Consider the following 12,464-nt stretch of genomic DNA (forward strand, 5'->3'; position numbering starts at 1 on the left):
CTACTGACAAAAAGTGGGGATTCCTCTTCAACTGTCTTACTACTCGCGCTGTCCATGTTGAGATAGTTACATCCATGGACACCAGTTCTTGGGTTATGGGTGTTGAGCAGTATCTGGGAGAGGTTGGTACTCAGCTTCAAGCGCGTCTTGTAAACTATTCTTGACACGCGTCGCCTCACGGATGAGGTGCTGCATACTACTTTTGTCTCGTGGAGCATGCTCACAATTCGCGTCCCTTAGCGCCCGTAAGCGTTGATCCGTGCGATTTGAACGCTATAACGCCTAACCACTTTCTTTTGGGAGAATTTTCTTCCGGAATTCCGATTGCTGTCGGCAATAATGAATTTGACCATCGTAAACGTTACGCGTGTGCAGTCGTATGCTAATGCAATTTGGTCCCGTTGGATTAGAGAGTACGCACCGACGCTGATCAGACGCTCTAAGTGGCAGACGCCTATGGAGCGACACATGAAGAGAGGTGACTTATTTTGGATAGTTGAGGAAACCAACGCTAGGGGTTACTACCCCACCGCTCGGATTGTGGAACTCCGTTACGGCTCCGATAGCGTCGCGCGCTCCGCCGTTTTACGTGCGTTGACCGGTTCATTCGTCCGCCCGCCTGTAAAACTTGTACCAGTTTTCCAAACATTTTCTTCCAGGCCCGAGGATGTTACGTAGTAAATAAACGAATTATTAGACAATCAGAATCGAAATTTCACATGTGCATATAAATCGTTCCAAATAAAAGTAAAATACCATCTAATATACAAAGAAAGATCCGAAAAAGTTCGTTTAACCTAATTTCAAGTAAATATATCCACGATATGTATCGATTAAGCTGGTTTTCGGCTTTATAATTTTAGGTTTTCTAGACAATTGTTGACTGATTATGAAACGATTTTGTCGTCGATGACATCAGACAGAAGACCAGTAAAAGAGCATAAAAAATGTTGCAGTCTAAAGTCCCGCTCGTAACTCACAGTTTATAATGCTTGTAGGTGTTGCTTTATATATTGAATGAATTGAATCGTCCGAAAAGCTGATTGCTTTATCAGAGTTAACAAGGTTGGCTTTAAACTCACAAAATGAATAGGTCAAGAAAGAGCTTACACTGAAGATAATGTTCGGAATAGTATTCAACTAAATAAAGATAGGTTGTCGGTTTTTGTGTGAAAGGAAGTTTTTCGGTTTTTGTGTGAAAGGAAACAAGAGAAAGCAATAACCGCGAGGGAAATGTTAACATAAAAGAACGTGTTGATTAATAATTTGCAACAAGCAACTGGAAAGAGCTTTTACAATAAAGAATAAATGTAGGTAGAAGTTCATCTATATTAATTTATGTTTTAACTTTTCTGAATGGCTATAATGTTTTAGATCCGAAATTATATTTGTTTTTTTTTACAATTCAAAGAATTTGAATTCTATTGGGGCGCTGTCTTTTTTTTGAGATCTGTTCACACATTTTCATAATTTTTGAAGTCAAATTGGAGTAGTGATTTCGGTCACGCCAAAACAGGAAGTGGAGCGAAAAAGCGAGTGGGTTTGCGGCGTGAAATTTTTTCGCTCTAATTTTTAAGTAGAGTGAGAAAAAGGTGTTTGAACAAAATTTCGCTTTCTCGCTAGTGGTTTTTTGTTGACATGCAGCAATTTCACTTTGATTTTTACAGTTTTTTTCGATTTTTTGGATCGGATTTTTTTCTAATTGCATTTCCCAATCCATTCATATTTCGTTCTTGGTCTAGTTTTCTGTTTGTCAATGAAAATTCTTTGAATTGTACGTCAGGACTTGTCCTGATATGTTTTTGTTTTAGCCCAATATCAATTTAGATCGTGACTATCAATTTATGCCTCAAAAACGTTCGAACATAAAATTATAATGGTCAATACTAATCTAAATTAGAGTCAGTTTAACTTACAGTTAAAGCTAAAATTTTTTAAAACAGAAAGTAATCTGAAGGTAAATGTGAAGGAAATTTTGTTCTAAAAATAAATTGTTCTATTAGCCTCCTGGATGGAGTTAATTTTAATCGTATCACTGATTGCTTTGCAGAATTAACAATCTCGTGATCAACCATTTTGCCGTTTTTAAAGTCTTCTCCCACTGGGTTAGTTGAAGGTTACAGCTCACTTCTTCTACAGTCAGAAATATCAAGAATCATATTCTTGTACCACAAACGAAGTTTTTTTGTTCGACAAAAATTCATAATTTGACTCTGATTGAACGGGTAAACCCAAGTCAATTAATCAAACAGTACCTTCTCGTTGGGCAAAAAATGACCATGTGACAATCAATGCAGAACAAGTGTGCCTAAGACTGGCATTCTGGCTCATATTGCAGTTGTCCGGACATCAATTTCTTCCGCGATTAGTCACCTGGAGCAAATAGCGCCATCTTCCGATAGAAAAGACTTTATCTTGCAAATGGTGTTTCTTATGTTGAAGAAAACATTTATAGTGAATATTGGAAGAATGTGACAAGACAAAATTTGGCTCTGTTTCGACACATCAATGCTGTTCAAAAAAATTATCCCATTCTGGGAAGCTGATCAGCTATTCTCTTCAAAATTTCTTGCCTAACTCCTGTCCACCCTGCCATTTTTGCATGCTCATTTAAGTATTAAAAAGACCATTTGCCAACTAGTAATTTGGAACCTCTTAGGTATAGAATCCCTTTAATATTCCAGTGTTTCACTTGGATTAAAAACTATAACCTGAAAATGTTTGTGCTCTTTTACTGAATGTAAAATCTATAATTCATAATGCCCACTCTGAAAGCTACCATCAAAATGTGTGAATCGACTATACATAATTATACTACAACTTTGAGATCTAGTCAGCAGGAAACATTGTTTTTTTAAGTATCTATATCAGTACCTGAGATCCCAATACTGCATCATACTACTGGATACATCCGCGTAGGCTCGTTATTTTAACTAAACTATTTTGAATTTAAACTACACTAATTTAAACCTATTATGCTGCTAAGATGGCTCTTGAGTAATGAAAAAAATGTGATATCTATTTTGTTTCGTGAGCAGATAATTATTAAAGAAATTAAAGAAAGGAAGATTTAGGCTAATTGATGCTTTTTTAACCTCTGGTCTACAAAAGCCTCAAAGTGTGCGTTTTGCAGAAAATTAATTTTTGCAAAGTGAAAAAATTTTGCTAATGAAAATCAATATCTATTGGAACTTTTCTTGGTTCATTTCTCGAGCAAAACTAAACCGAAGAGTTACTTAAGGGTGAAAAAACATCAGCTGAGAAAAAAGATATGACCTCAAGAAATACATGTATATTTATGAAATACGAAATTTTAGAGTTGAAGAGTTTAATCTGATTGTTTGATTCTGTCGTCATAATTGATTTTGCATTGGCCACAGTAACTTGAGTGGAAAATCGGTGTGAATCAATCTGTCGATATTAAACGTAAGGAAATCGCTAATACGATGGGCTTTAGTTAGACGAACAAACCAAATCTCACAAAACCGAAATCTCGCCAGCTTTCTTACATCCCAGAATAAACATGTAAAATGTTCCTACATTTAGAATCGAACATACAAACAAAGCGAACAAAGCTACAGTTTCTTATGTTAAAATCGAACATGACGAATTTTTCGTATGTCATTTTCGTTCGGTCTGGAGGGAGGCTATCAATTCCTATAAAATCGTTAATTTTCTTTGTACGCTCATTCACACTAGAAACAGTGTAAGTATTCATCACATGAGGTGAATGAAATCACAAGAGACGCATAATCACATAAATAATTGTGTGATTTTTTATTACACGAGAAAAAATTTTGCAATTTTACACGAGATAGTTTTAGATTGAAATTGTCTATAGAAAGACATTAACATAGTATGAAATAGTAGAAACATAGCAGAACAAACCTTGAAACAATTAGAAGAATTTCCATGGACTAAACAAAACTCTAAACCTAGAATGAACTTGAATTCATTGGAAAAACCATTTAGAAAAACATACGATCAAAAAATAAAAAAACAGTAAAAATTAAGTCTAATCGCCGCATGTGAACAAAAAAACTACAAGCAAGAAAGCCAATTTTTGTTCAAACACCGTTTTCTCACTCTGCTTAAAATTAGAGTGGAAAACATTTAACACCGCAAAAGCAGTCGCTTTATCGCTCCACTTCCTATTTCGGCGTGACCAAAATCATCACTTCAATTTAAATTCAAAAATCTTGGAAATGTGTGATAGGAAAAGGTGGCCGCCCTAACTGGCATAATGATCACCCAACTAAATAAAAACCAATTTACTGTGAAACAATAACATGAAAATGAACAATGAAAAAGTTTCTGACCAGAAAAGCTGATAAAGCATCCGATAGAAATTTTTTTATAATATAGGACTCAAAACAAAAAATGACAGAAGACCAAAAGATACGTTTGATTTTCATTTATTAAACAACTGCGATCGACACTAAATGGAACAAAAGTATTTCAAGTATGGAAAACGGAGGTAAGGGAAAAAACGAAGGACAAGATAAAAAATTTCAATGCAAAATTTTGAAACAATTCAGCTACAAATTATTCATATTGCCAACATGCTACTTCCCAATCACTAAATTAAAAACAAGTTGTCACTGCCTCTGGTCAGGCGTTCATCCACCCAACACATCGCAGATTTATACATTTAAACAGAGAAAAAAAACAAAAAAATCAGAAAAAAATTGACAGAAAAAGTGGCCTGTTTAACTCCTAATAGCTTCATTCCAGAATACCTCTAATTTGCCCTAAAATAGCTCTGAAAAAAGATTGAGCAGGAAAACTTAGCAAATTTTAGAAACAAATAGCATTAAGCAAAAGTATAACAAAAATTAGTCAAAGTTTGGTCAAAATTACTCATTTTTATTTACTAAAAACAACTTTACAGAGCAAAATGAAGAATGTTTTGAACAGAAAAACGCTATTACTAATGCCGCTTAGTCATTTGCCCGTCCAAAACATGGTAAGAACATATTGAACAGACAAAATGCAAAAACAAGAAAACCGAAAAAAATTAAAAAATTTGCAATGTTTATTTTGGTGAAAAGTTCCATGTGTAGCCACCGATAGCGTCGTTCAGTAGCAAACCGTTTAAAAATTTTCTCAAACAATGTTGGGCAAAAAAAATTACAGCGAGAAGCTAAGAAATCAGATTTATGCAACTTAAAAAATAGTCGAAAAAAGTGAATTGATTTCCGCTTTGAGTTAAATTACCTTTTATCTTTTTTACAAATTTAACACAAAACGGAACTTAAGTCAATCAAATATCAAATGGCAGCCCAAACAACTATGACAATTTTCTATAACCATGGACAACCCCAAAACCCTAAAAAATTAAAAAATACAAAATGCATTTCAAAACAATATGTACTAAAAAGTATCTGGAAAACATTAACGATTTTGTTTTAATTTTAAGAGCGCACTTAGCACCTAGACCCAAAAAATTATTTCAAACAAATAGAACATTGAAATGCTTTCAAACTATGAAACAGGTTATTTTGAGCTCAAAATTTTGTCTAAGATTAAAAAAATAAAAATAAATCTGCAAAAAATATGAGAAAAATAAAATAAATTTCTCTAACTGTTCTCATTTTAACAAAAAAGCTTTATATCAACAAAATTCTAATCAATTAGTATCTAAACACTCCCTATATAATAGGTTTCTTATCAAATCCTATTTTAAGCAGTAAAACAAAAATATAGGCAAAAAATCGCTGCAAAATAGCATGAACACATAAAAAGTGCAAAAAAAAACTTCAGACCATAACCAAAGCAAACAACAAAATGATAAAGTATCTTAATCGAAACTGTTAAACAAAAATTTTGGAAAAAAATTGTTTTAAAAAACTGAATGTGAACAAAAAAATCACTTGCTTGAAATTTTTTTCATGCCTCAATTTCTCGCTCTCCCCAAAACAGTAGGATGAAGAAAAAATCACTCTATTTTCGCCTGGTTCTTCAAAGTTGTTCAACAATCAAACCACCCCATTTTTTTCACGCGTGTCATTTCCTGCTTCAAAATTCACTCCACTACTCCTTTTCGAGTTGTAAAAAAGACAGCGCTCCAATGCAGTTCAAATTTTTACGACTCGAAGAGGAGTATTGGAGAAGTTTTTTTAAATCAATTTTTTGGAGTGATTTTTGAAGCGGGAAATGAAACGCGTGAAAAAATTTAGAGTGATTTTGATGCTGAAGAAAAGTGAAGAGCGGAGCAAAAAGAGAGTGGTTTTTGTTTATAACGCTGTTTTTGAGAGAGCGAGAAATTGATGTGTGAAATAATTTTCTCAAAGCGAGCAAAATTTTTTTGTTCACGTGAGGCTTTTTACTGCAGTTTTTTGCAACTTTTGATGATTATGAGGTTTGATAATGATATTGTATTAGTTTTAGGCTTGTTTTGATAGGAATTGAAGGTTTCAAGTAGTTATTTGAATTAAATGCTAATTTGGAGGTTTTTGATCAGTTTTGCTGATTTTCAGACGAAACTTAATGATTTTTTGATGTTTTTTTTTGTTTTAATGCTATAAATGGGATTTGAATAGATGCTTGTTACTTAAGAAATATTCAGATACCAATTGACTAAAGTTTTGTTGGTGTAAATCATTTTGTTTCTTAGGAAAATTGACAGAAAAATTGAGAAATTTTAAACCATTTTTCTTTTCTTTGCAGTATTTCTTTTTAAAAAAATCTTAGACAAATTTCTCTTTTATTTTGACTTGCCCATTGTTTTACGAGCTTTTCATTGCTTTAATTGCAAAGGAACTTTACTCGGCTTTATGTTTCCTTGTACTACTAAAAAAAAACTTTTTAAGTTTTTCCCTTTTTTGTTCAATTTTCTTTTTGAATGCCGTTTCTATTCTTCCTTAAATTTTTTATGTCATTTGTGGAGTTTCAGGGTTCACAATAGTTTTTCTAGTTGTTTAGTCATAAGTATTGGCAATTTTCTCCTTCGAGTCGTTTCCGGAATTCTTCCGGCTATGTTTTGAATTGTAAAAAAATGTCTACAAGCAGTCTGAGAGTTCAGTGGGTGGTCACTCTGAGTGGGTGCGCTCTCGGTCACAGATTTCTGGACCACTGCCAAAAATGAAGTGAATGACCGACACGAATGAAGTTACCACATTTGTTGCCAAACTAATATACCATAAAGAATTTAATTGCACTTTAAGAGGTTGACGCGCATGTGTGCAAGAATTTATCTCGCACAATAAAGTCAATAGAGGGCACTATTGTAATTAGCACATGTTAGCAAATAACATCAAAAGATAAAATTTCATTAAAGGTATATTAAAATTCAATGTATTATGGATCGCGCACGTTCAAAAAATCTTAACAAACTGGTAGATTTTAGTGGACTTCGTTAACTCAAACTTGGCAAAACAAGCAGCATAAAAGGATTTGTTTTACTTGACAAGATTAGGACTAATGTTCACAAACATTTTTATCTGGATCGCATGAGAAACTGAAAAGAAACATCAAAGAAAATAAAACATGTAATATTTACATAATAAGTGTAATAAAAAAGAGTTGTGTTGTACTCGAAGAGATCAACACGCGTGCGTTCACAAACACAGCATTTGTGGCTTGTAGTTTTGAACATTTTGAATCACTACAACTTAACAGAACAGTTGACCTAAACACAAATTCTGCTTGCATCTTGATTTGTGGCTGGAATTGGGTAAGTACCATTTAGTTTGTTTTTCCATTGACTGGATAATGGTGGCAAAGTTGTTTGAAAGATTACCGTCATAGCCCTATTATTCACTCCTACTTTCCCCCTGCACCAATTTGAATTCTGTCTTCCATCTTGTTCTCTTCATTTTCGAGAATGTAAGAATGTTTTTATGTGATAAATCTATTCCAAATTGCATAGTAGCAAATTCTCTTTTCAGAGAAAAGGGATTAAAGGTTTTTCGGACTTACACGCTACTTGTGAGTGATTTTTGACACTATTCGATATTTAAAAAAATAGTAACTTTAGTTGTTCTTGTTGTCTGTCATTTAATCTCATTAGTGAACTGATTCATTCGTCCTCTAATTACTCATACTTTCATTTAATTGATAGCTTCATTTCATATCTAACTCCGTTGTCGGCTTTGAAAAGTTGGGCTAATTTTAAGGAATTCGCCCGTTTTCAAAGTTTGTCTGCCCGTTTTCAAAGTTTATTATGTTTGTCAATTATTCTCATTCTCTCACTGATGACAGTCTTGGACAATGGTTTAATGGTGATGATTGAAGTTAACTCAATAGTTTAAACTCATATATAGATTTTAACCACTTTCACAACCTTTCTTTTCGAACATGAAAAGTAAAATTTCGAATTTTACCGTTTTTATACTTGTTCTTGTTAGTCTGTCGCAGTTTGCTTAAAAAGTCACTAATTTTAGAGATTACGTTGTGATATAAAACGAAATCTAACACATTCAATTTCTTTGTAACTTTTGCTTTCCAAAAAAAACTTTGCTGAAATTCGGATTGTGCTCGTTTTTGTATATATCTATTTGTTGTTCTGGCACAGTCTCCTAAATGAAAAGCCTTAGGCCTTCTATGCAATGCAGTTTACTTAATAAATCAAGTTCAAATCTAACAGTTTTGATATTTGTGACACCATTTGTTTTCAACAAAATATATGAAATTATTTGAGATTTTCGCCGTTTTTCCTTTTTTTTTATTATTAGTTCACCCGGAGTTTGGTGGCAATGTAAATCAGCTCTGAATCAGTATAGAGAAATTCTGTTTTTTTAGGGTGGCCAGTATTCTGATCATGTCCCAATATACACCGGCCAGTCTTTGTTTTTGAGTAAAATTTACTGCATGAAAAATAATATGTTCAGTTTAACTCCCACCAACAAGTTATGATTTATTTCCGCGTGGGTACTTGTACCATTTAATTTGAGTAGAAAGTAGTGACCACTAACCTAAATGGCCTGGTGGCAATTGCCTGCAAACTAGCCTATATATAAATAGTGTGTATACACTACTATAGTAATTACCATTCATAAGCTACAAAAGCATGACTTTATACCGCTCAGACTTAATTTTGTGGTATGAATAGTTTTCAGACTGTACAGGATAATTTTAGCTTGGGCTAACTCCATGACCTCAATATAATCATAATGAAAAAGAACTGCACATAAAGAAACTTAAAATATTGTCGAGATGCAATGTTTCAGAGTTGAATTAGGTTTTCACACTTGAAATGTGCTGGTTCGCCGCTGAGATGCTCTGAGACTCAAGGGCGGGCATTCACGTTTTCTCAATAGTTAGGTGTCTCAGTAGTTCTCTGATAAACAAATTAATTTTTTTCTTTTTTGTCTATCTAACTGCTTTGACAACTTCGACAATATTTTTTTTGACAATTTTGACGCTTCGCCTTATTATTGACAGGTATTTTTGGATGTCTTTTGAGGAATATATGAGTTTAATTAAACGCTTAAGTGCAAATCTACCTTTTTAACAAATTTTTGTTGTTGTATTACATAATATCACAAATGGTAGCTCTATTTGGCTGTATAATGAAGCTTAATTGAATTTACCTAATAATTTCGAAAAAATTGTTGATTTAATCTACGTAAGACTTAAGCCATTGAAATTTAGGGTAGTGTTTGAATAACGGGATTTTGCCTCGTATTTTCTAGCAAAAGGAACGTAATGGAATCAACGGCATTATACGACTTCTCGCCAGAAAATGACAGTCAGCTGGCTTTTAAAAAGGACGAGACTGTACTTATCGTGACCCCTGACCGACAAGATGGATGGCTCTTGTGCGAGATTCGTGGTCGACAGGGTCTTGCTCCCAAAAATTACCTGTCTGTGTTACCAAACACTTGGTACAAAGGAAAAGTACCCTTGGCTAAAATTCACAGCCATCTACTTTCTCAGCCTAATGATGGAGCCTTTATTATTCATGACTCGGAGTCCACCCCGGGTGATTTCGAAATCTCCGTGAAAAAGAACCAGAATGAGGTTGTTTCACATAAAATACTGCGCGATGGTTCTTGGAGATTCTTTCTGTGGGTGGTAAAGTTCAATACGATCAACAAACTCGTTGATTACCATCGAGCAGCAACTATAGACAGAGATGGTGAATTGTACCTCAAAGGTAAGCCATCATTTATCAACTTATCAGCCCCAGATTCCGTTTCGGCTAAATTTTATTATCCCAGAACGCTCTTCTTTTGGGTCATTAATAGACGCCATAATAGGAAGTTGTATTTTTATAACTGTTTTGAGGTCAACCCGGGTAAACCTTCCTAGAACCATATATAATGATACCATAGTCTTGCACGATCACTTAAGATAACTATACTTGTTAGAGAACAACCTGATGTAAATTGTGCATAAGATTAGCTTTTATTTACTCAGTTTTGGAGGTCTTTGGTTTTTTGCAAGGCTCTTTCAAGATAACCGTTCATCTTGCAAGATCTTGCAAGACGATGACTATCTTGCAAGATCTTGCAAAATAACCCTTTTTAGCAAGATTCTTGGAAGAACTTGCAAGATAACCATCCGCCTCGACTGGGGTTGTCATAGCTTGACAAGAAGCTCTACTTGTTCAGCGTATACTTGGCTAGATAAAATGAAGCCTTCAGGAACAGAAAAGAACGAGATAACGGGTCTGCCTTATTATAGTTGCGACCCCGTACCTAACTCTCAGCCAAATTCAGTACTGAGTCAGAGTCTAATTCAGGTCACATTTTGCACTGAAATTGTCTGATTCACAGCTAATTCAGTGACTCATTCTGAACTATCGTCTGATTCAGAAGAATACAGAATATTTTCTCTGAATTTTGCTCTGATTCAGAGAAATTCAGCAATCAATTCTCAGTTGGTTCTGAAATCCTTCTGAATCAGTACTAAAACTTAAATTTTCTCTGAAAATGTTCTGATTCAGTACAGATTGTCAATGAACTGTAGGTACGGGACTGCTTCCCGGGTCGAGGTTTTGTCGAAAAAATAATGTAAGAATTGCGGTGAATAGCGCGCAAAGCGCCCGCATCTTTCAGCGATGAATGCGGTGAAAGCGGTGAATTGTTGTAAGATTTGCTATTTTAGCGGTGAATTTTTTCATCGCATTCAACGCTATAAATCGCAACTCTTATATCTTTTCACCGTATTCACCGCAATTCGTACATTTTTAAGCAATTTTTAGCGCTCACACCTCCTCGACCCGGGGTTGACCCCCCCCCCCCCCCCAACAATACTCGACATTGGATAGTGGTTGAGGCTGTTCTTTTCAGACTGCGTGGAGACGCATGTGAAAGCGGAGTGGGATTTCACATCCGACAAAGAGGGGGAGTTGTCCTTCAAGAAGGGGGACCCAATTGAGGTCCTTGGGTCGAATGAGAGTGAAGGCTGGTGGTTTGGTCGGCTCAAATGGAGCCAAAATGGACTCTTCCCTTCCAACTATACAGTTCCATGGAACTAAAAATATCCATACAAATAAACAAATAAACAAATGAAATTTTGCTCAGGATTTCAGTTCTAAAAACTGATTCACCAATTTAAACTTGTACCCTTCGACTTAAATTTTAGCTACCTCAGAACTTAATCTTGTGTTAAGCAGAAAACTTGATTTAAAATATTGTACTGAAAATTTGAATTTACATATTATTTTCAACTTGTAAACTTCAAACAACAGATTATAAAAGTACTTTATTTGTTTGAAACCTAGAAGCGCTATATCAGTGTTGGAAATTGAATGAAGAACAAATTGAGAGAAAATTGCAAAAGATTCTAAGTCGAGGTCCGCGTAGAGTTTCTGTATTTCAAGAAGAACATCAAGAAGACACAAGGGGGAGATAGTTTGATTAGAGACTATTAGATACAAATATACACATAGCAGAACAAGCTCTGAGAGCGATGTAAACTCTAGAATACGTTTTTGAATTTTCATTTTCATTGCAGTTTTAATAAAGTTTGTTTCTGAAAATTCTAGTATTTTCTTTGCCGTATTGGGTCATACTTCTCCAAACTATTAGCATTATTCAAATCAGTGAATTTAATAAAACATGATAATTAATGATTAAACGGAGATAAGCAAAAAAAATGCGTACATTAATTCAATTAAATAATTCACTCTTTATAATTTGATGGCCAGTTTGTGTTTTTCAAGTGGTTTCCAAATTTGGAAAGCAATCAAATTTTTATTTAGCAACTTAAACCCAACATATAAGCAATAAATTGTATCGTTATTGCAAAAGAAGTAACTTTAGCTATAACGAGCTGTAGCCGGAAAATGAAATAATTATTTTTCTTATATTCAGGGTCTTAAAAGTAGAAGTATAGTCAAATGATTTTAAAAAGTTCTAAAAATGTGTTTTTAACAGTACCAGAAATTTAGCAAAACCTTAACTAAGTATTTTCCGGCAATTTTTATTGGAGGGGCATTTTGCTAATAATTTCCCTAAAACACTTTCAAACGAAACCGCCGTGGTTCAGAAATTGAGCAAGTCTGGTCATTGTCA

At 34.2% G+C, this 12,464-nt stretch overlaps 1 protein-coding gene across 1 annotated transcript; it reads left to right on the plus strand.

Moving 5' to 3' along the window:
* Positions 1-7,381: 7,381 nt before the first annotated feature.
* LOC142354689 (growth factor receptor-bound protein 2-like) lies at positions 7,382-11,650 on the plus strand. The gene is made up of 3 exons (XM_075407050.1): positions 7,382-7,675; positions 9,636-10,099; positions 11,238-11,650. The coding sequence occupies exons 2-3, from the start codon at positions 9,649-9,651 to the stop codon at positions 11,423-11,425; spliced, it is 639 nt and encodes a 212-aa protein (XP_075263165.1). The 5' UTR covers positions 7,382-7,675; positions 9,636-9,648; the 3' UTR covers positions 11,426-11,650.
* The last annotated feature ends 814 nt before the right edge of the window (positions 11,651-12,464 follow it).

Source organism: Convolutriloba macropyga, chromosome 15, assembly GCF_964194025.1.
Source record: "Convolutriloba macropyga chromosome 15, txConMacr16.3, whole genome shotgun sequence".
Taxonomy (NCBI): Eukaryota; Metazoa; Xenacoelomorpha; order Acoela; family Convolutidae; genus Convolutriloba; species Convolutriloba macropyga.

Excerpts from the sequence above, each read along its gene's own strand:
- LOC142354689 (XM_075407050.1), top strand. The coding sequence starts at position 9,649 with ATGGAATCAACGGCATTATACGACTTCTCGCCAGAAAATGACAGTCAG. Across the intron at positions 10,100-11,237 it reads TGGTGAATTGTACCTCAAAG|ACTGCGTGGAGACGCATGTG; the intron begins GTAAGCCATCAT and ends TGTTCTTTTCAG.